Source organism: Heteronotia binoei, chromosome 5 (genome assembly GCF_032191835.1).
Source record: "Heteronotia binoei isolate CCM8104 ecotype False Entrance Well chromosome 5, APGP_CSIRO_Hbin_v1, whole genome shotgun sequence".
Classification (NCBI taxonomy): Eukaryota; Metazoa; Chordata; class Lepidosauria; order Squamata; family Gekkonidae; genus Heteronotia; species Heteronotia binoei.
This window is the reverse complement of record NC_083227.1, coordinates 29,328,530-29,354,153: the sequence shown is the minus strand read 5'-3', so window position 1 is coordinate 29,354,153 and position 25,624 is coordinate 29,328,530. Positions and strand designations below refer to the sequence as shown.

Sequence of the window (25,624 nt, the reverse complement as noted above, 5' to 3'; positions counted from 1 at the left end):
AATGACTAAAACATAGAACACAGATAGAAATTTTCCTCATGCCACTGTGGCCACATAGGAGAAAGTAATTTAAAAGTACAATGTTCCCTCTAAGCTGCAGTCTTATGAACAAAAAATCTACTTTGTGAGCTACTGGCAGGGCTTTTTTTGAGCAGAAATGCACAGAAACAGTTCCGGCTGGCTTGGTGTCAGGGGTTGTGGCCTAACATGCAAATGAGTTCCTGCTGAGCTTTTTCTACAAGAAGTCCTATGTGAAACAATGGTGACATCAGGGGTGCGTAGCCTAATGTGCAAATGAGTTCCTGCTCGGCATTTCCTACAACTAAAGCCCTGGCTACTGGTATTAAAGTTGTGAACTACTGGCATTAAAGTTGTGAGCTCCTGCATCAATTTTTGTGCTCTGGGGTCATCCTTTCTGAGCTAAGACAAAAATGCGTGATCTGGAGGCTAAAAATCTGTGAGCTACTTCACACTAACTCAGCTTAGAGGGAACACTGGATGGGAGTAAGGTTTTATTAGGACAGTAATAATTCAAGAAGCATTTTAAGGCAAATGCTGTGCTGCTATAATTTAGTCCACCTCCTGGTGATGTCAGGGTGTGTGTGGCATATTATCCAAATGAGTTATGCATATGAGTTGTTCTAATGAGGTCCGGCACCTCTTTTTCTACGAAATGACCCCTGATAAAACTGAATAACTTTTTAAAAATTCATTACAAATACATTGTTAAAGAGAGGGTAAGGAAAGTTCTCTTCCCGCCCCCTTCCCCCATAAGATCTGTGCTCTAGGAAGCAGAGAGAGTCCCGTGGTGCAGAGTGGTAAAGCTGCTCTGCTCAGGACCTGAGTTCGATCCCAGCAGAAGCTGGTTTAGGTAGCTGGCTCAAGGTTCACTCAGCCTTCCATCCTTCCAAGGTCTGTCAAATGAGTACTCAGCTTGCTGGGTGGAAAGGGTAGATGACTGGGGAAGGCGATGGCAAGGAATGGAAAGGTCCCCTATGCAAGCACCAGTCGTTTCCGACTCAGAGGTGATGTTGCGTTCACGTTTTCACAGACTTTTTTACGGGGTGGCTTGCCATTGCCTTCCCCAGTCGTCTACACTTCCCCCCCCAGCAAGCTGGGTACTCATTTTACTGACCTCAGGAGGATGGAAGGCTGAGTCAACCTTGGGGCGGCTACCTGAATCCAGCTTCCGCCGAAATCGAACTCAGGTCCTGAGCGGAGAATTCAGACCACAGCATTGCAGCACTGCTGCTTTACCACTCTGCAAACCACCCCGTAAAAAGGTCTGCCGTGAAAACGTAATGCGACGTCACCCCAGAGTTGGAAACGACTGATGCTTGCAGAGGAGACTACCTTGACCTTTAGGGAGCAGGACTCGAGTGGTTTGCTCAGGGAGGGGGAGGAGAAGGGTAAAAACGTGGGGTGCCTGTTGCGCTTTCCTGGGCGCTGCCTGTGTGACGGATCCCGTCGCTTTGCACAATCTTGCAGGCTTTACGCGTTCCCAGCTCGCCAGGGCCGAAACGCTGCCTCCTGTCCTTTAGCCTGCAGCGGGGGCTCTTGCGTCCTTTCCCCTGCCAAGGTGCGACGAGGGGTGGGGCCAGGGCCCATTGGACTTCCCGGGGAAGGACGGCCGAAGCAGGAAAGAGAGAGTCCGCATTCCTAGAAAGGCAGCGACTGCGTTTTACTAACCTGGCGCGAGAGCTGTAGCAGCACCACCACCAACCAGCCCCTTCCCCAAAGATCTGGTGAGCTGAAAGTGCATTTGGGTATGGAGAGGGGCTTGTAATGACGGAAGAGAAGGGGGGAGGGAGGGAATCCGGGCAGCCAATGGACAGGAAGGGAGTGGGGCAGATAGAAAAAAAGGGGGGCAGCAAGAAGGGAGAATCTCTGCAGCATTTTTAAATCATGGAGAGGGCCATGCGCTCGGGGCGGCGCGCCCAGGGTCCTCGCACAACTTTCCCAGAGGTTTGCAAAGAGCACCGCCCCGCGTTGCAGAAATCCAGCCCGGGTGTGCTTTCTCGCAGCTGGATCCTGTTTTTTTTTCCCCAGGAAAAAGCCCAGCGGCTGGTCTTGAGGCAGCCGGATCTCAAAGCCTCGATCCTCTGATTGGCCTCATCCAGAAGCAAAACGGGACAACCCCCCCTCCCGCCCTGCTCCAAGTTTGCGCGTAAAACAGGGGTGGCCAACGGTAGCTCTCCAGATATTTTTTTTGCCTACAACTGCCATCAGCCCCAGCCAGCATGACCAATAGCTGGGGCTGATGGGAGTTGTAGGCAAAAACATCTGGAGAATTTACCGTTGGCCACTCCTGGCGTAAAGGAAGGCAAACCCGCGGCTTAGAAATAAGCTCTGCAGCCGCATGAGGTGGCGTTTGTCCTGAAGGGGAAAGGGACCTTTCAGGGTTTTGCTGATGGCACGTCGGGACTGTAGGGGGCGACTTTTTAAAGAAGGGGCTTGGGAACGAACCTGTGGCCTTATTGTGAACACATGAGGCTCCCTTATACCGGATCAGCCCATTCCCTCCTTTAAGGTCCGTATCAGGGGTGGCCGAACTTGCTTAATGTAAGAGCCACACAGAATGCACATCAGATGTTTGAGAGCCGCAATACGTGAACGTCAGATGTTTGAGAGCTGCAAGGCAAGAAGGGGGGAAAGTAAATAGATGGGGAAAGGAGGAGGGAGGGAGAGATGGAAAGAAGGCAACTTTGAATGCATTCCCTGAGCCACTGGCTGGCTTGGAGAAGTGATTTAAAGTGACAAATGCCTTCTCCAGGCAGGCTTATTGGGGTGGGGGTGCTTTGAGAGCCAAACAATATGTGTGAAAAAGCCACATGTGGCTCCTGAGCCGCAATTTGGCCACCCCTGATCCATATTGTTACCCATGACTGGCAGCGGCTCTCCAAGGTCTCCAGCAGAGGTCTTTTATAACTACCTGGTCCTTCCAACTGGAGATGCCAGGAGTCGAACCTGGGACTCTCTGCGTGCCAGGCAGAGGCTCTAGCTCTGAGCCACACACTCCTTTTTAGTGCTGTTTTGGGATCTCAAAAAAAGACATGGAAGATTTGGAAAAGGAGTCCCATCTATCCTATCTCTATCTCTCTCTCTTTCTATCCATCTATCCTCCATCTATCTATCTATCATCTATCAATCATCTATCTATCAGTCTGTCCTCTATCTATCCATCCATCATCTATCTATCCTCTATCCATCTATCATCTATCCCTCCCTCTGTTACTCCATCCATCTATCCCTCTATCCTCTATCCCTCTGTCTATCTGTCCCTCTATCTATCTATCCCTCTATCTATCCATCTATCTATCTTCCATCATCCATCCATCCATCTATCTATCTTCCATCCCTCCCTCCATCCGTCTGTCCGTCTGTCTGTCATGAGAACATAAGAGAAGCCATGTTGGATCAGGCCAATGGCCCATCCAGTCCAACACTCTGTGTCACACAGTGGCCAAAACGGATAAAAGGAAGTACTTCTTCACCCAAAGGGTGATTAACGTGTGTATGTGTGTATATATATATGTATGTATGTATATGTGTATATGTGTATATATACACACACACACACACACACACATGTTAATCACCCTTTGGTCCTGAACCAAAAGGAATAGATTTCAAGACCTACTTCCTTTTATCCGTTTTAACCTGACTGCTCAACAATTTCATCGAATGCCCACGAGTTCTTGTATTGTGAGAAAAGGAGAAAAGTACTTCTTTCTCTACTTTCTCCATCCCATGCATTATTTTGTAAACCTCTATCATGTCACCCCGCAGTCGACGTTTCTCCAAGCTAAAGAGCCCCAAGCGTTTTAACTTTCTTCATAGGGAAAGTGTTCCAACCCTTTAATCATTCTAGTTGCCCTTTTCTGGACTTTCTCCAATGCTATAATATCCTTTTTGAGGTGCGACGACCAAAACTGCACACAGTACTCCAAATGAGACCGCACCATCAATTTATACAGGGGCATTATGATACTGGCTGATTTGTTATCAGTTCCCTTCCTAATAATTCCCAGCATGGCATTGGCCTTTTTTATTGCAATCGCACACTGTCTTGACATTTTCAGTGGGTTATCTACCACGACCCCAAGATCTCTCTCTTGGTCAGTCTCTGCCAGCTCACACCCCATCAACTTGTATTTGTAGCTGGGATTCTTGGCCCCAATGTGCATTACTTTGCATTTGGCCACATTTAACCTCATCTGCCATGTTGATGCCCACTCACCCAGCCTCAACAGATCCCTTTGGAGTGCCTCACAATCTTCTCTGGTTCTCACCACCCTGAACAATTTAGTGTCATCTGCAAACTTGGCCACTTCACTGCTCACTCCCAACTCCAGATCATTTATGAACAAGTCTGTCTGTCTGTCTATCTATCAATCATCTATCAAAATTCAATAAGTGGAGGATTGAATGATCTTCCTTGTGAGTTGGGCCTTTTTTCCCCTGGGGGAAAGCAGCGAAACAGAGTTCTAGAACCTCTCAGTGGAAACAAAATTCTCAAAATTGTTTAAAAGCTCATGAGCGGTGCCTGGGTGTTTCTCTTTTATTTTCCTCTCAAGTGTTCCGGCACCTCTTTTTCCAGAAGAAAAGCCTTACTTGTGAGGAACGACTTTTATTTTTATACTTTATTAAACCTATGCTCCTCTTCAGAGGCATTTGGACCCCCATTTCATGTGACCCTGTTTATTTACACATCACATTGTCCTGAACCAAAAGGAATAGATTTCAAGACCGCAATAATCGCAGACTAAAGGATCCCCTCTCTGTACCACCACCCCAGCAAAGATCCCTTAAGGGGTCATGTGACCCCTCTATGAACTTGTCTAATGGAACTGGACCAATAGGAATGGGTTTTGAGGTCCAAGCATGTGTGGATGGAGGATGAGCCAAAACTACCTCCATGAGCCCGTTTAGGCAGCGGTGTCAAACATGTGGCCCAGGGGCCGAACCTGGCCTTTGGAGGGCTCCTGTCAGGCTCCCAAGCAACTGGCTGTCATCTGCTTCCTTCTCCCTCTTGCTTCCTTCTGCATAACAGCTCACTTTGCAAGGCTTGCTCAATTGCACAGAAACTACGGAGCAAAGTCTTTATGTTCTCCATTGGCTTTGCCAGGCTTTCAGTTACACAGCAGAGCTACTGAGCCAAGCCTCTTTTCCTGCAATTGGCTGAGGCTCCTCCCCTTCCTGGACCCCTGGGGAAGGAAGGAAAAGCCACAGCTTCCTTTGCCCAGTTCCCTGGATCCCATGGGAGAGATACAAAGAAAGCATCTTTAAGACCAGCAAGTGCTAATATTTTAAGCATGTATTATTTTAAGTTTTTTTAAAATTGTGTTTGTCTATGTCCTTTATAAAGTTTATGTGTCTGCTACCTAATCTTAAATAGGTACACACATGATCCGGTCCAACATGACTTGGCACAACGAGGTTATTTATGTCTGCTTCAGCCCTCATAACAAATACGTTCAACACCCCTGCATTAAGGGAGTCCAAGTCCTGAGATATCTCTAAGAACCCACCCTGAGGGAAGTCTCTGTTTGCCTTTGTTTTTTTTTCCTACAGAGGGAAGTCTCTGGTTGGATTCACTTTGCAGAATTCCATTTCTCCATGCATTTGTCTATCCCTGGACTTAAGAAAGAAACAAACAGAAAAACCTTCTAGTTTTGTCTGAGCCTTCCCTTCAAGATGAAAGATTCTACTACCCCAGAAGGAGAAAGAATTCCTAAGGCCACCCAGGCTGTGAAGAGAAGAGCTTTTGGGGGACGAAGGCTACGGAAGGCCCTAAGTGGGGACACCATCAGCTCCGATGTCCAGCGCCAGCATTTCAGGCAGTTCTGCTACCAGGAGACCAAGGGGCCTCGGGAAGTTTGCAGCCGTCTCCACCGTCTTTGCCGCCAGTGGCTGAAGCCAGAGAGGCACAGCAAGAAGGAGATGCTGGACCTGGTGATCCTGGAGCAGTTCTTGGCTGTCCTGCCCCCAGAGATGGAGAGGTGGGTGAGGGAATGCGGGCCGGAGACCAGTTCCCAGGCGGTGGCCCTGGCAGAAGGCTTCCTCCTCAGCCAGGCAGAGGACAAAATGAAGGAAAAGCAGGCAAGTGGGGTTATTCTAGTACAGGGGTTGGGAACCTCTGTCCCGAGGGCCGTATACGGCCCTCAAGGTCACTTGGTGTGGCCCTCGGGGATTGCTGGGCCGAACCGAGCCATATGGCAGCCTCCCTGGGGCCTGACTGGCCAGCGAGGATCGTGGGGCCCAGCCACGCTGTGCAGCAGCCTCCCCAGGGCCAGGCAGGGATCACAGGGCTCAGATGTACTGTGCGGCAGCCTCCCTGGGGCCTGGCCAGCCGGCCAGAATTGCTGCAGGACTTGGAAAAGTTACTGTCACAGTTCAGCTTGCACTTGATTATCCCAGATGGTGTGACCTAATATGCTAATATTAGGGAATGTGGTCTGATATGCTACTGAGTTCCTGCTGGGCTTTTTCTACAATAAAGCCCTGGACCTAGGCATTCGCCTAGGGTGGCGGGCCGTGTGTGTGTGTGTGTGCGTGCCAGATTAGGCTCTCCCCACATGACTTCAAATAGAAAAACAATTATTTGCAGTAATTTTGCTGGCCTGAATCATTCTTCCTCGGCAGAACTGTTTTTTAAATTGATATTTTTTTATGGCCTGCGAATGGTGTTATAAATATCCATATGGCCCTTGGCAGAAAAAAGGTTCCCCACCCCTATTCTAGTAGGCTTTTTTCATTTATTTATTATGTTTGTATCCCTCCCTCCCCAAACGGGCTTAGGGCAGCTAACAGCAGTTAAAACAACATAGTATTAATAATAAAATCACAATAAAATCATTAAAATCATTACATACAGTTTCCTGCAATTTCAGTTTACAGTCCCTAAGATCCAAGATGGCGTCATTTTCAGTTTGTATTTAGCTCTACACGGGGCTTTTTTGGTAGAAAAAGCCCAACAGGAACTCATTTGCATATTAGGCCACACCCCCTGATGTCACCACTGTTTCACACAGGGCTTTTTGTAGAAAAAACCCAGCAGGAATTCATAGGCCACACCCCCTGACACCAAGCCAACCGGAACTGTGTTCCTGCTAAAAAACCCCCAACCCTGGTGCTACATATAATTTATTTTGATTTGATTTGATTTATATCCCGCCCTCTCCGCCGAAGCAGGCTCAGGGCAGCTTACAGCATAAAAGCACTACAATCAGTTAAAACAATATATATTATAATTTATCCATTCTTTATAATAAAAACAATCAAAAATTAATTTGGTGCTAAACTCTTGACATTTTCAGTGGCAACAAGCTGTTGGCCTCAAGTTCGCATACTGTTTCCAATGTGGAGGGGAAGTCGCGGCGGAGCGACGAGATCTTATCTGCAAACATTTTTACAAAAGCCTCACAGCCAGTCTCCAATTCCCTAGCGTTTGGCCTGCCTTGTGGCAGTGTTGTAAGACTCTGAATTGTACTAAACAATTGCGCCGGGCACTAATTTGCAGACGCAATCTTGGCCACAAAGTAAGTTTTCTTTGTGACTTTGACTGCCATCTCATAGGACCTCATAAACTCTCTGTAAGATGTTCTAGTCGTTTTGTCTCGAGTACGCTGCCATTGCCTCTCTAGCCGTCTGAGTCCTCGTTTCAGCTGCCGCAATTCCGGGGTATACCATGGTGCCAGCTTAACACAAGGGCGCAGAGGGCACGATCTCATCGATGGCTCTGGAGAACTGGCCATGCCAGGACTCAACCAGGTCATCGAGACAATTGCCAGGGGGCCAGGAGTCCCGTAGAGACATTTGGGACCGCTCAGGGTCCATCAGGCTCTGCGGGCGAGCCAAAATATGCTTGCTGCCTAAACGGGCTTGGGGAGGGACATCCACACGAGCCTTAAGGGCGAAGTGGTCCGACCATGGCACTGCTTCAGCAGTAATATTGTCTACCAAAACCCCCGCTGCAAAGATCAAGACTAGTATATGCCCCGCCTGGTGGGTGGAGGAAAGGAGAAAAAAGGTCCACTGTGCAAGCACCAGTTGTTTCCGACTCTGGGGTGATGCTGCTTTCACATTTTCACGGCAGACTTTTTACGGGGTGGTTTGCCATTGCCTTCCCCAGTCATCTACACTTTTCCCCCAGCAAGCTGGGCACTCATTTTACCGACATCAGAAGGATGGAAGGCTGAGTCAACCTTGGGCCGGCTACCTGAATCGAGCTTCTTTATTAACTTCTTCATAAATGATTTAGAGTTGGGAGTGAGCAGTGAAGTGGCCAAGTTTGCGGATGACACTAAATTGTTCAGGGTGGTGAGAACCAGAGAGGATTGTGAGGAACTCCAAAGAGATCTGTTGAGGCTGGGTGAGTGGGCGTCAACGTGGCAGATGCAGTTCAATGTGGCCAAGTGCAAAGTAATGCACATTGGGGCCAAGAATCCCAGCTACAAATACAAGTTGATGGGGTGTGAACTGGCAGAGACTGACCAAGAGAGAGATCTTGGGGTTGTGGTAGATAACTCACTGAAAATGTCAAGACAGTGTGCGTCTGCAATAAAAAAGGCCAACGCCATGCTGGGAATTATTAGGAAGGGAATTGAAAACAAATCAGCCAGTATCATAATGCCCCTGTATAAATCGATGGTGCGGTCTCATTTGGAGCACTGTGTGCAGTTCCGGTCGCCGCACCTCAAAAAGGATATTATAGCATTGGAGAAAGTCCAGAGAAGGGCAACTAGAATGATTAAAGGGCTGGAGCACTCTCCCTATGAAGAAAGGTTGAAACGCTTGGGACTCTTTAGCTTGGAGAAACGTTGACTGCGGGGTGACATGATAGAGGTTTACAAGATAATGCATGGGATGGAGAAAGTAGAGAAAGAAGTACTTTTCTCCCTTTCTCACAATACAGGAACTCGTGGGCATTCGATGAAATTGCTGAGCAGACAGGTTAAAACGGATAAAAGGAAGTACTTCTTCACCCAAAGGGTGATTAACATGTGGAATTCACTGCCACAGGAGGTGGTGGCGGCCACAAGTATAGCCACCTTCAAGAAGGGTTTAGATAAATATATGGAGCACAGGTCCATCAGTGGCTATTAGCCACAGTGTATGTGTGTATATAAAATTTTTTGCCACTGTGTGACACAGAGTGTTGGACTTGATGGGCCGTTGGCCTGATCCAACATGGCTTCTCTTATGTTCTGCCGGAATTGAACTCAGGTCGTGAGCAGAGAGTTCAGATCACAGTACTGCAGTACTGCTGCTTTGCCACTCTGCGCCACGGGGTGGGCAGTGTAACAAATCGGGAGAGTCCCAGTGTTGCCATGGATGACATTAGGTCCATCGCCTGGCTGGAGGTCGCATCATCAGCATGGACATTGAAGTCACCCAGGATCAAAAGCCTTGGGTACTCCAACGCGCAGCCTGCTATGGCCTCCATCAGGGATGGTAAGGCGCTGGCTGATGCGTTAGGCGGATGGTACACCAGCCATATCGCCAACCCCTCCCCAACATCCTGCGCCAGACCCGCACGTTCGATGCTGTTGATTTCTGGGGCTGGGAGAGCCCGAAAGGAGTAAGCCTCTCGTATGAATAGAGCCACCCCTCCCCTCTGCCCACTCGTCCGTGATTGGTGAGAGAGCTACAGTCTCTCCATCTCGCATCCAGGCCTCAGTCATGCAAGCAAGGTCCACGTCCTGCTCGAGCAGGAACTTTCAGAGGACTAAGGTCTTATTATTTATGGACCTGGCATTGCATAACAGCAGCCCTGTAGCGCAGAGTGGTAAAGCAGCAGTACTGTGATCTGAACTCTCTGCTCACGACCTGAGTTCTATCCCAGCGAAAGCTGGATTCAGGTAGCCGGCCCAAGGTTGATTCAGCCTTCCATCCTTCCAAGGCTGGTAAAATGAGTACCCAGCTTGCTGGGGGGAAAGTGTAAAAGACTGGGGAAGGCAATGGCAAACCACCCCGTAAAAAGTCTGCCGTGAAAACGTGAAAGCAAAACGTGAAAGCACCATCACCCCAGAGTCAGAAACGACTGGTGCTTGCACAGGGGACCTTTCCTTTCCATTGCATAACACTAGTGACGGAGGCGAGTAATTCAGCCTGACCCCACTACCTGCCACTGTCGGGATGGGACACAGACTGGAAGGGGGCCAAGCACCTCCATATAATGATGTTTTTAGATGTTATTTGGCGCTCTACATTTATGCTAGTTAAGATGGATAGAAATGACCGCCTTCGATTCCTTTGCTAATTCCTCCTCCAATGCCACATTTCAGACCGCCGATTCCCCTCAGGCAGAGAAGACCCCTTCAAACTTCAGAAAAAGACCTCTTCTTAACAGGACTCCCTGGAAGGATGACCAACCAGGTAAGGCAAAATGAGACACGTGTTCACTTTGTGCAAAATTATGTTTTAATCCTATTTTTCTTAGCTTGGGGCAGCATCCATGATACTGGGTTTCTCATCTTCCTCTCATTCGCCCTTACAACAACCCTGCCAAACAGGGCTTTTCTTGTAGCAGGAGCTCCTTTGTATATTAGGCCACACCCCTTCTGATGTAGCCAATCCAAGAGCTTACAGGGCTCTTCTTACAGGGCCTCCTGTAAGCTCCAGGTGGATTGGCTACATCAGGGGGGTGTGGCCTAATATGCAAAGTTCCTGCTACAAAAAAACCCAAAAGCCTTGATGCCAAGTGTCTTGACCAAGGTCAACCAGTAGTCCTTGGGGCTGGCCAGGAATTTGACCCCAGCTCTCTCTGCTCTGCATCCAACAGTTTAACCATTAGGGGAGCTGCAGTGGCTCAGAAGTAGAACATTTGCTTGGCATGCCAAAGTTCACAGGTTCAGTCCCCAGCATCTCCAGTTAATGTGATCTGCAAGATCTCTGCGTATGACCCTAGAGAGTTGCTGAGTAGACAGTACAGGCCTTGAAGAGCAATGACCAGTTTGGTGTAGTGGTTAAGTGTGCAGACTCTTATCTGGGAGAACCGGGTTTGATTCCCTGCTCCTCCACTTGCAGCTGCTGGAATGGCCTTGGGTCTGCCATCGCTTTCACAAGAGTTGTCCTTGAAAGGGCAGCTTCTGGGAGAGCTCTCTCAGCCCCACCCACCTCACAAGGTGTCTGTTGTAGGGGAAGAAGATAAAGGAGACTGTAAGCTGTTCTGAGGCTCTGATTCAGAGAAAAGGGCTTGGAATAAATCTAGTCATCTTCTTCAAGATGGGGGAGCTCCATGTGTTCACTGTTCCCACTGTTTCTTACTAAGAATGTAAGAGAAGCCATGTTGGATCAGGTCAATGGCCCATCCAATCCAGCACTCTTGTCACATGGTGGCCCAAACCCATGGGCCATTAGGAGGTCCGCCAGCAGGGCCAGAACTCCAGAAGCCCTCCCACTGTGTGTTGCCCCCTCCCCCCTCCAAGCACCAAGAAGACAGAACATCACTGCCCCAGACAGGCTGTTCATCTATGCCTTGTTGCTAATAGCCACTCGTGGATCTCTGTTTTTCCTTTACCAATATGCCTGGAATCTGTGGACTGCCTTTTGTGTCTTTCTGGTGGTTGCACACAGACCATCTCTCCCACAGTCTAACAATCTGTTTAGGAGCACTTAACATTGTGCCTGAGAGCTAGAGTGGGGAATGTAGTTTTCCTGCAAGCAGCTGAAACAGCATTACATTAGAATAGTTTTGTTTCTCTTAATTTCATTGTTTGATTGATAAACTTCCATCTAAAAACTGAACACAAGAATTATAAAATTAGTCAAGAATATAGTTTGGCAGGAGTTAATTTCAGAAAGTAGCCATGTTGATCCATGGTAGAAGAGCTAGATTCAAGTCCATCATATCACTAAAACGGACATGGGTTTTGTGGATATTTGAGAATTCATTAACATAGTCCCTTTTCATAATTAAGTGGTTAGGCATACAGCAAAAAAAAATTGAGTATTTGAAGATACTTTAAGCTTGTAGCTTGGGTTATAACTATTTAGTAAATTAATTTTTAAAGTTAGTATAGTTACACAACTAATTGTGGGGTTTTGTCGGCTATGGGCTGCCTTTTGTCGGCTGATAAAACTATATAGTATATTGCTTTTAACCAAGCATTAACCTGTTTACGGAGCATTTACAGGAAACTTAGCTTTATTTAAATAGTTAGAATCATAGAGTTGGAAGGGGACTCCAGGGTCATCTAGTCCAACCCCCTGCACAATGCAGGAATCTCACAAACACCTCCCCCTGTTAATATTTTTAACCCTATATGGGGAGGTAGTTTAGGTTTATTCAGACAGGGAGTGTCGGCAACACATCCCTGAAAGACTCTTCCTTGGAGGAGCCTTCTGATTACCCAGCTCCATTAGGGGGCTACTTTGGTCTGCATTTGATTTTTTTTCCCTCACAATTTAATCCTTATTGTTTATTTATTTTAAATGTTTTAAAACTTATTTCATTCACATACACACATATATACACACGCACACACACACTTATTTTCATGTTCAAAAAGTCCACTAACACCTTACCCCCCTCCTGAATGGCCAAGGATGACTGATTTCCACTGAAATTAAGCAGAATCACCCTGGTTGGTACTTGGATGAGAGACCACCAAGGAAGTCCAGGGTTGCTGTGCAGAGGCAGGCAATGGCCAGCCGCCTCTGAAGGTCTCTAGCCTTGAAAGTCCTGTGGGGGCTTGCCAAAATCTCTTTAGGATTAGCTTTCTAGAGATTCCCCAGTGGAGAACAGGGAGAAGTTACATGGGAGGTGAGCACTCTCTAAGGACTTCATGTCCCAGGCCAAGAGAGGGGAGAGGAGGAGGAGGAGAAGAAGATGATGATGCTACTGGATTTATATCTCATCCTATACTCTGAATCTCAGAGCGGTCACAATTTCCTTTACCTTCTCCCACCCCCAACAACAGACACCCTGTGAGGTGGGTGGGGCTGAGAGAGCTCTTAGAGGAGTTGCCCTTTCAAGGACAGCCCCTACGAGAGCTATGGCTGACCCAAGGCTATTCCAGCAGCTGCAAGTGGAGGAGTGGGGAATCAAACTCCGTTCTTCCAGATAAGAGCCTGCACACTTAACCACTACACCAAACTGGCTCTCATGAAGGTAAGAAGACCTGCCTTGAATTCGACCAGGGAACTAACATGATAGAAGACCTGTTTTGTCTCCTTCACAGGAAATGGCAGGACACGGATTCGTCATTCTAGACCTTATCGTGGTAGAATGGAAACCACCTCTGTGCAGCCAGATCAGGTAAGGAGGGGGTTTCTTCAGAGAAGTTCTGGGGACTCCCTGCTTTTTGCGCCCCCTCCCCCCATAGGGATGATTTGAATGTTGCTATTGAAGAACTTCCAGCTCCCTCACCTGCAAACTCTTTTTGGATTTATCTGAAAGGAAAATAACATTCCCTTCTTTCAGGATCTGGTGACCTTTGAGGACGTGGCCGTGTATTTCTCAGAAGAGGAGTGGGATCTACTGGATCCGGAGCAAAGGGCCTTGCACCGGGAAGTCATGGCGGAGAATTGCAGGAACCTGGATTTTCTGGGTACGGCTCCCTCTTGAAAGTGCTCGGTGCATAGTCATCGCAACAAACCTTCTCACATCTGATTTCATCACGTCTAAGATGTTCTAGTTCCAAGCCAGTACATAGAACCAGGGGTTTTTTTATCAGGAACTCCTTTGCATATTAGGCCACTCCCCCCTGTTGTAGCCAATCCTCCTGGAGTTTACAGTAGTGTAATAAGAGCCCTTTAAGCTCTTGGAGGATTGGTTGCATCAGGGGGTGTGTGGCTTAATATGCAAAGGAGCTCCTGCTACAAAAAAAGTCCTATATAGAACCGTGCTGGAAAAGACAGCATGGTTGCCCCCACAAGGACTTGAAACAGTATTTCCATTCAAGATCGTTTTGTTCTTCCGAAGCAATCAAAAATATTAAAAAAAGAGCAGCAGGACAGATTAAGACTAAAAACCAAGGGTCTTCCTCTGTACTTGTTTAGATCTAACCTCAGCAGTCAACAGGGATACTAAGCTTGGCCTCTCCAGATGACCATAATGGAAGAAAGGCAGGGGTGGAATCCTAGCAGGAGCTCCTTTACATATTAGGCCACCCCCCCAACCCTGATGTAGCCAGTCCTCCAAGAGTTTATAGAAAAGAGTCTTGTAAGCTCTTCACAGTTTGGCCACCCCTGCTCTAGGTTGATTCTACCTTGAGCAGGGGGTTGGACTAGACAGTCTATATGGCCCCTTCCATCTCTGATTCTATGGGCATGGTTTGCTGCCTACAAAACATCAGTCCAAGATCCAATAAAGGATGCAGGTGATCCATCAAAATCACAAGAAAGCTCCAGGCTTCTCTAACAAGCTCTGACTTCCTCCAGGGAGGGGTGTGTTCTGGGAGGCCAAGATTGTCATGCCCCAGAATCACAGAGAAGGGAACATAAGAGAAGCCATGTTGGATCAGACCAATGGCCCATCCAGTTCAACACTCTGTGTCACACAGTGGCCAAAAAAAAAACCCCAGGTGCCATCAGGAGGTCCATCAGTGGGGCCAGGACACTAGAAGCCCTCCTACTGTGCCACCCCAAGCCCCAGAGAGCTCCATCAATATGCTGTGGCTAATATGCACTGATGGACCTCTGCTCCAGATGTTCATCCAATCCACCCTTGAAGCTGTCCATGCTGGCAGCTGCCGCCACCTCTTGTGGCAGTGAATTCCACGTGTTAATCATGCTTTGGGTGAAGAAGTACTTCCTTTTATCAGTTCTAACCAGATTGCTCAGCGATTTCAATGGAACCAAGTGAACAAATTTCCCTTTCCATCACTTCCACAGGCCTTGGAAGGACACCAACGCTTCACCCCAGTCCTTTTCCTTGTGATGGAATGGAAACCACCTCTGGGCAAGCAGAGCAGGTAATGCGGGAGGGGATGTTTATGGAGCAGGGCCTCGAAGCTTGAACCCTGAGCCAAAAAGGGATCTGTATCTTCTAGGGAGATCTTCCAAGATCTTCTAGGGAGATCTTCTAAGATCTTCTGTATCTTCTAAGAAGCCCCATGGAGAAGGCAATTGCAAACCACCCCGTAAAAAGTCTGCCATGAAAACGTAATGATGTGATGTCACCCCAGAGTCAGAAATGACTGGTGCTTGCACAGGGGACGACCTTTACCTTTTTATCTTCCAGTGATTGCTTGAATGCTACTGTTGAAGAATTCCCCCAGCCCTTTGCCTGCCCTGTCTTGTCAGGTGATCTGAGAAAAATGTTCCTTTCTTCTTTCAGAGTCTGGTGACAGCGGAGGAGGTGTCTGTGGTTTTCTCAGAGGAGGAGTGGGCTCTGCTGGATCCAGACCAAAGAGCCCTGCACCAGGAAGTCATGGAGGAGAATTATAAGAATCTGGCATCTCTTGGAATTTCTCCCTCTGTCTTGGCTGGTAAATACAAGTCAAGTAGGAATTGTTGTCGATGTTGATCAGTATCGATGCATATTGAAAATGACAGTGGCTAAACTCTGTTCCCTCAGTGCTCCATCTCTCTTGAGTCCAGTGGCACCTTTAAGACCACCAAAAGTTTATTCAAGATATGAGCTTACTACGGAGGCTTATTTCATACAAGTTAAGGTAAAGGTAGAAGCCCCATGATGCAGAGTGGTAAGCTGCAGTACTGCAGTTCAAGCTCTGCTCATGACCTGACTTCGATCCTGGCGGAAGCTGGGTTCAGGTAGCCGGCTCAAGGTTGACTCAGCCTTCCATCCTTCAGAGGTTGGTAAAATGAGTACCCAGCTTGCTGGGGGGAAAGTGTAGATCAGGGGTCCATCTAGTCCAGCATCCTGTCTCACACAGTGGCCAGCTCTGGACGTCCTCTGGACGGCCAATGATAGGGCATAGAGGCCAAGGCCGCCTTCTGCTGTTGCCTCCTGACTCTAGAATTCAGAGGATTTGTTCCTCTGAACGTGGAGGTTTCTCAGTCACCATGGCTAGAAGCCATTAATAGACTTCTCCATAAATCTATCTAAAGGTAAAGGTAGTCCCCTGTGCAAGCACCAGTTGTTTTCGACTCTGGGGTGACATTGCTTTTACATCGTTTTTATGGCAGACATTTTACGGGGTGGTTTGCCATTGCCTTCCCCAGTCTTTTCCACTTTCCCCCCAGCAAGCTGGATTCTCATTTTACCGACCTCAGAAGGATGGAAGGCTGAGTCAACCTGGAGTTGGCTACCTGAAGCAGCTTCCGCTGGGATCGAACTCAGGTCATGAGCAGAGGGCTCCAACTGCAGCTTTACCACTCTGCACCATGGGGCTCTAATATCTACCCTTTTAAAGCTGATTGTTTCTGTGGCCATCACTACCTCCTCTGGCACCAAATTCCACATTTTGATAACTCTCTGTGAGATGATGTACAAGGCTTCTTCCTGAGACCCTGGACTGTTGCTGGTTTGAGTAAGCAATTACTGACTTCAATGGACCAAGGGTCGGATTCAGTAAAGGCATCTTCATAATCGACGATGGGCATTGTTCCACCTTGACCAATATAGTCTTCTTGAAGCTGTTCTTGAAAGTCTTGGGCGGAGCCTTCCAAACATGAGTTTTTGAGATGGTTTAACAGGAGATGACCAGGAATGACCCAAGAACTTTCTGCTTGGAAGAACATCCTTGTCTCCATGCCCTATACCAGGGGTGTCAAACTCATTTGTTATGAGGGCTGGATTTGACATTAATGAGACCTTGTCAGGCCAGGCCATGTCAGGTCAGGCCATGTGTGTACCTATTTAAGATTAGGTAGCAGAGATATAGCAGCCCCATAGCGCAGAGTGGTAAAGCTGCAGTACCACAGTCTGAACTCGCTGCTCACGACATGAGTTCGATCCTGGCGGAAACTGGGTTCACATAGCGTTCAATCAGCCTTCCATCCTTCCGAGGTCAGTAAAATGAGTACCCAGCTTGCTGGCGGTGGGACATGTAGATGACTGGGGAAGGCACTGGCAAGCCACCCGTAAAAAGTCTGCCATGAAAACGTCGTGATGCGATGTCACCTCAGAGTCAAAAACAACTGGTACTTGCACAGGGGACTACCTTCACTTTTTTTTTTTTTAGCAGAGATAAATTTTATGAAGAACACAGACAGACATAAATATATATTTTTTAAAAACTTAAAACATGCATAAAACATTGGCACTCGTTGGTCTTAAAGGTGCTTTCTTTGTATCTCTCATGGGATCCAAGGAACTGGGCAAAGGAAACTCTGGCTCTTTCCTTCCTTCCCCAGGGGACTAGGGGTGGGGAGGAGTCTCAACCAATAGAACAAAGAGAGGCTTGGCTCAGTAGCTCTGCTGTGCAATTGAGAGCCTGGCAAAGCAAGCTCTCCCTCCTCAAGAGAGGAACCTCAGCCAATGGAGAAAACAGAGGCTTTGCTCTGTAGCTCCTGTACGATTGAGCAAACCTGGTAAAGCAAGCTGTTTTGCAGAAGGAAGCAAGAGAGAGGGAGAAGGAAGCAGATGACAGCCAGTTGCTCAGGGGGCTAATAGGAGTCCTCTGGGGGCCTGATTCAGCCCCTGAACTGTATGTTTGATACCCCTGCCCTATACTGTGTTGTCAGCCTCTTCCTATACTGCCTCTTCCTATACTGATACCCCTGCCCTATACTGTGTTGTCAGCCTTCAGAGGTTTATTTCACACAGGGCAAAATTTCCCCAGCAATGTAGTTTCCTGCTGCTTGAAGGGCACTTGGTGTAATTAGTCAACTGATCAAAGCCACCAAGTATTACATTGTCTTTCAGTTTGCAAAAATATATTATGATTGTGTACAACACATAATAAACAATACAATAATGATTGAGGCTGGCGTTTCAAAGAGCCCGATCTTCACACTGAAATGAGAAGCTTGATGCTGTGATTAAAGAATGTAGAACAGGGTTCCTAAATAATTAAGCCATCAAACTGAAAAAAGAATTCAAATGTCATCAAAATCTAGAGAGACGTCTTTTTAAGAAAGCGGCTGTGTTGAAGCTACACTCCTCAGGAGCACCCACCTTGTGAATTTCAGTTGGACTATTTCCAAGTTTGGACTTATATCTTTTCATTTGGAGATGGGGGGGGGGTTGGGCCCCTTGGGGTTTTCTGTTACTTTAAAAGGCCCTAGCACCGCCAGCCTCTATCACTGTATTGTTTATTATGTGCTGTACACAATCCTTGTAATATATTTTTGAAAACTGAAAGACGGTGTAATACTTGGTGGCTTTGATTAGTTGACTATTTGGCTCTGTTCACACAGCATGTTGAGTCCGTGTTAAACTGACCCAGTTCTATTCTGAATATCTTTGTTCCGGATATTATCGATCAGACTGCCATACTGCAATTCAAATCACTCTGTGGTGAAACCGTCTTCTGCCGTCCACACGATGGCACCATGCAGTTCTTTTTTCTCCTCCACTATTATGTAAACACGCACTTTATGCGCATGTGCATAGGTTAAAACGTTATGTGGTTATATGCATATCGCTAAGTAGTAAAAAAAAATGGCGTCCGTAAACCGGATGTCTGAGGCTCATTTTGCTCTGGGACAGCCTTCAGACATCCAGAAGTTGGTTAACATCGCAGCAGAACTATCCAGACGGAGAAAACTGCGAGGTGAAACCGGAGAACTAAAAAAACACCGCAAAGGAGCAGGTAACAAAGTAATCCAAGAAGGATTGGGGGGGGCTACCACGAGTTAATACCGGGAGGCAGATATTGCTGTCTGATCAGCCATTTTAAATCCAGAAGGAAACAGCAGCGACATCTGATTATACTGTGCATCTGAACAGGGCCTTTATGTCCTGTCTGTGATCTGAAACTACTGTGTCTCCTTTACTGAGTCTCCCTTTCTCCCCCCGCCACAGGTGTTGTGAAGGTGCCTGAGAAAAAGGAAGAACATCCGAGAAAGAGATCTGAAGCAAAGGAGAAGAAGAAACCCATGGCTTCTGGAAAGCCTGGCAGTCAGGAAACCCCAAGTCAAGAAGAAAGCGACAAAGGAAATAAAAGAAATAAGTTCCGTCGCTTTGGAAAAGCCTTTACTAGTCCATTAATTCTCAGGCCACGTTGGAGAGCACCTAGCGGCGAAGAAAGTTCAGAGCATGAAAAGAGCTTCAGTCAGACCAAAAATCTTACTTCCCCTCAGAAGGGCTACAAAGAGGAAAGACCATATGAGTGCTTCGTTTGTGAGAAGAGGTTTGTTCAGAGCGCTCATCTTGCTACCCACCAGAGAGTCCACACAGGAGAAAAACCGTATAAATGCAAAGAATGTGGAAAGAAGTTCACAGAAGGCAAAAGCCTCGTCGCCCATCGGAGAATCCACACTGGGGAGAAGCCCTTCAAATGCTCTGTCTGTGGAAAGAGCTTCAGAGTTAGTATCACCCTGACGTACCACCAAAGGATCCACACGGGAGAGAAACCGTACGAATGCACAACCTGTGGGAAGATTTTCAGAGTCAGCTCCAGCCTTCGCTCGCATCAAAGGATCCACACAGGGGAGAAGCCATATAAATGCTCAGAGTGCGGCAAGAGCTTCATTCAGAGCGCGCACCTCGTTTCTCATCAGAGAACCCACACTGGGGAGAAACCGTATCGATGCACTCAGTGTGGAAAGACCTTCAACCAGACCGCAAACCTTATTAGACATCAACGAACCCATGCTGGATAGAAGTCATGTAAATGCTCAGAGTCTGCATCAGTGGCCACACAGAACTTCACCTCGGTACCTACCATGGGTGAGCTCAATCCTTCATCCGTAGTGTTAATCTTTGGAGACCCTTGGCTGATTGGATGGACGCTGACATTAGTTTGGAAGGCTGTACACCAGTTCTCAGAACTTCTAGCCCAAGGCTGGGTATGTTATTAATTGCTGGTAGCAATTGTATTTATTTATTCAAAATATTTATATACCCCGCCTTTCTCCTGACATAGTAAAAACCCAAGACAGGTAGGCATGACCCTGATGCTTATTCTGTTTAAGGGTGCTATATACCTACATGCAGGGCTTTTTTTGTTGCAGGAACTCCTTTGCATATTAGGCCACACACACCTTCAAGAGCTTCAGTCCATCAAGAGCTTACAGGGCTCTTAGTCCAGGGCCTACTGTAAGCTCCAGGAGGATTGGTTATGTTGGGGAGGTGTGGCCTAATATGCAAAGGAGTTCCTGCTACAAAAAAGCCCTGCCTACATATCATCTAAATGACAAATATCAATGGGACCCTGTGGTAATTTACTCTTTTAATTGTGGTTTACATAGCATAGACTAGTAAAATGTGAGCATCGTTTATGATAAAGGAATGTCTTATTGAGGTTCTCGATAGAGAGAGATGTAGCCTGGACAATGCAGTGGTTGAAGAGTGTTGGACTACTATCTGGGAGACTTGGGTCCGAATTTCCACTTGTACCATGGAAGTTCCCTTGGGCCACTCACCCTCTCTCAGCCTAACCTACCTCCCAGGGTTGTTGTGAGGATAAATGTGGGGAAAGAAGGACATTATAAGCCATTTTGCATCCCCAGAGGGGAGAAATGCAGGGTTCAAATGCATTTTTAAAAAATATAGATAAGGTTATGCACAGGGCTTTTTTTGAGCAAGAATGCAGTTCCGGCTTGCTTGGTGTCAAGGGGTGTGGCCTAATATGTAAATGAGTTCCCACTGGGCTTTTTCTACAAAAAAAACCCTGTGTGAAACAATGGTGATGTCAGGGGGTGTGGCCTAATATGTCAATGAGTTCTTGCTGGGCTTTTTCTACAAAAAAAGCCCTGGTTATGCACTTAAGGACATCTGTCAGAATCAGAGATTTTCTTCCCTTATAGTAATCCAACCTCCATTTTTTGGGGGGGGGGGGCGCTATTTGGGGGGGACATGCATGTGCACCTGGAAGTCATGGCAACCTCTTGCAAAATCTTCCTAATACATTCATAAAAGAAATGCGGCTGTGGTATTACATCCCAGTCTGAGGGGATTACTTCTTTTATTCAACTCCAAAAGAACATGTTATTTGATAGTCTTCCCTCAAATCTGTATTGATCAGATGAGATCAGTGACAAACTCAGACTGTCCTCCAGTGTTTCTTTTTAGGACATGTTCCTAAAATGCATAATTTAGATGCCAGAGATTAACGGTGCCACCTTGATCATAGTTAAAAAGGTAGTTCCCTGTGCAAGCACCAGTCGTTTCCGACTCTGGGGTGACGTTGCTTTCACAACGTTTTCACAGCAGACTTTTTACGGGGTGCTTTGCCATTGCATTCCCCAGTCTTTTACACCTTCCCCCCAGCAAGCTGGGTACTCATTTGACCGACCTCGGAAGGATGGAAGGCTGAGTCAACTTGGAGCCGGCTACCTGAATCAACTTCTGCTGGGAACTAATTCAGGTCATGAGCTGAGGGTTCTGACTGCAGTACAGCAGCTTTGCCACTCTGAGCCAGGGGGCTCCTTGGTCATAGTTATATCTTTCTAAATTGGGGTGGCCAAACTGTGATTCGGGAGCCACATGAGGCTCTCACACGTATTGTGTTGCTCTTGAAGCCCCCACCGCCCCATCGGCTGGCTTGGAAAAGACATTTGTCTCTTTAAATCGCTTCTCCAAGGCAAGGCAGCTGGCAGCTTGTAGAATGCATTTTAAGTTAAAGTTGCTTTCTTTCCAGCTCTCCTTCCCCTGCCTATTTGTCTGTCTTCCTTCCTTCCTCCCTCCCTTCCAACATCTGGCATTCATGTCTTGTGGCTTTCAAGCATCTGGCATTTATTCTAAGTGACTCTTACGTTAAGCAAGTTTGGCCACCCCTGTTCTAAATCGATGGCAAATGGTTTACGGAAAGATGAAACTCTCTTCAGGATTGCCTCGTAAATGTATGCTTATTACAGAAACAACAGATATTGGAAGAAAGATATTGAGGGGGTTTTTCCCCCCATTATAAAAAGTATTTTCTTGAAAGCAATTTGGCTTATATTTTGAGATGCATTTAAGATATTGGCAGAATGTGCAAAATAGAAATTTTCAAGAGGGCCTTTTTATACAAGGGATTAGAACCGTAATATAACGGAACAGCTCAGGTTGCTTTTGCAGTGTTTATTCTGTATTGCAGTGTTTATTCCCTGTGCCACCTTTCTTTTGCTGCATTACCTTCTAATTTTGTAACCCACATTTTGCATTATGTAATGGCTTGGTACCTCTTAGATAGTTGTTGTTATTATCTGCCTTGTTTTCTAATTCTGTAACCACACTGCATGGATTATGGGATGTTTTATGCCGTTTGATAAAAGGATTAAAAAAAACCTTTTGTAATTTTTGCAATGAACCTTGTGTCTCAACGAGAAAGGCAAGTTAGGCAAACTGTGGCTCAGGAGCCACATGCGGCTCTTTCACACTTATTGTGTGGCTCTTGAAGCCCACACCACCCTGTTAGCCAACTTGGAGAAGGCATTTAAAGTTAAACTTGCTTTCTTTCTACCTCTCTCTCCATCTCCTTCCATCTATGTGCCTTCCCTCCTTCCTTCCTCCCTCACTTTCTGCTCTCAAACATCTGATGTTCATGTCTTGCAGCTCTTAAGCACCTCACATTTATTCTATATGGCTCTTATGTTAAGCAAGTTTGGCCACCCCTTATCTAGTCCTTCTCCCCATGTGGAGACCTGGGTTTCAATCCCCACTTGTGCCCTAGGAGCTTGTTAGGTGACCTTGGGTAAGTCATACACTCTCAGTCTGGCATATTTTACCAGGTTGCAGGGGGGGGGTGGTTTCTGTAGCAGGAACTCTTTTGCATGTTAGGCCACACCCCCAGATGTAGCCAATCCTTCTGGAGCTTACAGTAGACCCTGTAAGAAGAGCCCTGTCAGCTCTTAGAGGATTGGCTACATCAAGGGGGTGTGGCCTGATATGCAAAGGAGTTCCTGCTACAAAAAAAGCCCTGGGTATCTCGCTTGAACAGGAAATATTCTAGGATATGGGAAGGGGCTGTGGCTCAGTGGTAGAGCCTCTGCTTGCCATGCAGAGGGTCCCAGGTGCTGGGTTCAATTCCCACATATCTTCAGGACCACTTCTCCTGGTATATCCCCTAAGAGCATTGTGCTCAGTGGATAAGAACTTCCCAGTGGTTCCCGGCCCAAGGAGTATTCAGCTATCCCCAACCTGGTGGAACTCTCTGCCAAATAACAGGACCAAATGCAGTTCCACAAGGCATGTAAGGCAGAGAAGTTCTGCTAGACCAGGGTGAGCCAAACTTGCTTAACACAAGAGCCACATAGAATAAACTTCAGATGTTTGAGAGCTGCATGCAGGGGTGGAATTCTAGCAGGAGCTCTTTTGCATATTAGGCCACACACCCCTGATGTAGCCAATCCTCCAAGAGCTTGTTGTTCAGTCGCACAGTTGAGTCCGACTCTTTGCGACCCCATGGACAAAGGCACGCCAGGCCCTCCTGTCTTCCACCATCCTCTGAAGTCTGCTCAAATTTGTGTTAGTCACATCAGTAATGCTGTCCAGCCATCTCAACTTTTGCCATCCCCTTCTTCTTTTGCCATCTGTCTTTCCCAGCATCAGGGTCTTCTCCAGTGAGTGCTCCCTTCTCATTTGGTGGCCAAAGTATTTGAGCTTCAGCTTCAGCTTCTGACCTTCCAGGGAACAGTCAGGGTTGACTGAATCTTCTTGCAGTCCAAGGGACTTTCAAGAGTCTTCTCCAGCGCCACAGCTCGAAAGCATCTATTCTTCTGAACTCGGCCTTCCTTATGGTCCAACTCTCACGGCCATACAGTACTACTGGGAATACCTTCGCTTTGACAATACGGACAAAAAAGGCTCTTTTTTGTAAGCTCTTGGAGGATTGGCTACATCAGGGGTGTGTGGCCTAATATGCAAAGGAGCTCCTGCTAGAATTCCACCCCTGGCTGCAAGACATGAACATCAGATGTTTGAGGGAGGCAGGCAGGCAGGCAAGCAAATCGATGGGGGAGGGAGAGGTAGAGATGTGGAAAGAAAACAAACTTTAAATGCATTCTCCAAACCTCCAGTTGGCTTGGCTTGGAGAAGTAATTTAAAGAGACAAATGCCTTCTCCACGACAGCCGATGTGGCGGTGGAGGCATCAAGAGCCATACAATATGTGTGAAAGAGCCGCATGCGGCTCCAGAGCCACAGTTTGGCCACTCCTGTGCTAGGCATTTGGTTGAGGACAGTGGCAGTTTTTCCATCAAGCTGGCAGTTCTGTTTTTCTCTCGTCTCCCCTCCTACAAGTCACTGACATAGTACTGGCAGCTTTATCGCCATCTGTTAGTTATATTACTGTTTTATCAGTTGCAAATATATATTTTGAATTGTATTTTTAACTGTGAATGTATATGGATTTTTTTTTTTATGTACACCACCCGAGCCCTATTCTATAGGGAGGGCAGTTTTTAAAAAATCTAATTGAATAATAAATTCCCAGCATCTTTAGTTGAAAGGATCAGGTGATAGGTGATACGAAAAGTCTCTACCTGAGGCTCTGGAGCCACTGCCAGTCTGGTAGATCATTATTTAGCAAAAGCAGGGGTGGAATTCTAGCAGGAGCTCCTTTACATATTAGGCCACACACCCCTGATGTAGTCAATCCTCCAAGAGTTTACAGGGCTCTTTTTTGTAAGCTCTTGGAGGATTGGCTATATCAGGGAGGTGTGGCCTAATACACAAAGGAGCTCTTGCTAGAATTCCACCCCTGTGTATAAGACCAGTTCTTGTGCTCATTTTACAAATATTATAAGTTATTATATACATTTCCCACTGAAGGTGTGCTGTTAACAGCTTCTTATTTAAGACATTACAACCTGGACCTCAGGATCTGGAAAAAAAAGTTTATAAGTATCTTTCCCAGATTGTAGCCACTATATAGAGATTAAACAAACAGGAAGCTATAGGATCCAGAGGTCTGAATTGTACAAAATGAATTTGAAGAGCCATTAATCAGATTCATCGCTGAGTCAGTTCAACGAAAACATTCTGCCATCTTGGAATGAAACCAGAACGATTGTCACATTCAAACCAGGACAGGACGCTCTTGTATTAGTTCTTGTCGAATGATTTCACTGTCAAGTCATGGTTTCAAAATATGAGCATTTGTTGTTGCTAATATACTAACCAGTGCAAGTGTTAGATTATGTCCCTGTGCAAGTGGCGCCATCGAGACAGTATCCCACGTACTATTAGAATGCTGTCACTACATCAAAGTACGGCGTAGCATTTTATCACCCATTCTTGTACTATTTTAGATTTACCTGACTCACACAAATTGCTTTTTCTGCTAAGCAGTACTGCTGATGATGTTACGGAAACTGTGGCAAAGTTTTTCCAGGCAGCTCTACTTATATGTAGTACCAGGGCTTTTTTGGTAGAAAAAGCCCAGCAGGAACTCATTTGCATATTAGGTCACACCCCCTGATGGCACAATTGTTTCGCATAGGGCTTTTCTGTAGAAAAAGCCCAGCAGGAATTCATTTGCATATTAGGCCACACCCCCTGACACCAAGCCAGATGGAGCTGCGTTCCTGCTCCCCCCACCCCCACCCCAAAAGAAGCCCAGCGTAGTACTATGGTAAACTAAGCCAGGGGTGGCCAACGGTAGCTCTCCAGATGTTTTTTTGCC

The 25,624-nt window shown here is 46.8% G+C and overlaps 5 protein-coding genes across 8 annotated transcripts in view; 4 read left to right on the top strand and 1 right to left on the bottom strand.

Moving 5' to 3' along the window:
• The window catches only part of LOC132571225 (zinc finger protein 709-like), a 1,224,940-nt gene that overhangs the window by 798,813 nt on the left and 400,503 nt on the right, over nucleotides 1-25,624 (top strand). The gene's annotated exons all lie outside the window — the stretch shown is intronic.
• Nucleotides 1-25,624, bottom strand: part of LOC132571277 (zinc finger protein 420-like) — a 166,472-nt gene that overhangs the window by 73,960 nt on the left and 66,888 nt on the right. The window lies entirely within an intron of this gene.
• Nucleotides 5,617-9,734, top strand: LOC132570986 (zinc finger and SCAN domain-containing protein 31-like). The gene is made up of 2 exons (XM_060237622.1): nucleotides 5,617-6,106; nucleotides 9,676-9,734. The coding sequence occupies exons 1-2, from the start codon at nucleotides 5,698-5,700 to the stop codon at nucleotides 9,732-9,734; spliced, it is 468 nt and encodes a 155-aa protein (XP_060093605.1). The 5' UTR covers nucleotides 5,617-5,697.
• On the top strand, nucleotides 10,239-15,475 carry LOC132570985 (zinc finger protein 560-like). The gene is made up of 5 exons (XM_060237621.1): nucleotides 10,239-10,380; nucleotides 13,188-13,264; nucleotides 13,430-13,556; nucleotides 14,842-14,921; nucleotides 15,287-15,475. Exons 1-5 carry the CDS (start codon nucleotides 10,239-10,241, stop codon nucleotides 15,473-15,475), a joined length of 615 nt encoding a protein of 204 aa, XP_060093604.1.
• Nucleotides 15,644-19,741, top strand: LOC132570984 (gastrula zinc finger protein XlCGF49.1-like). The gene is made up of 2 exons (XM_060237620.1): nucleotides 15,644-15,653; nucleotides 18,881-19,741. The coding sequence occupies exons 1-2, from the start codon at nucleotides 15,644-15,646 to the stop codon at nucleotides 19,678-19,680; spliced, it is 810 nt and encodes a 269-aa protein (XP_060093603.1). The 3' UTR covers nucleotides 19,681-19,741.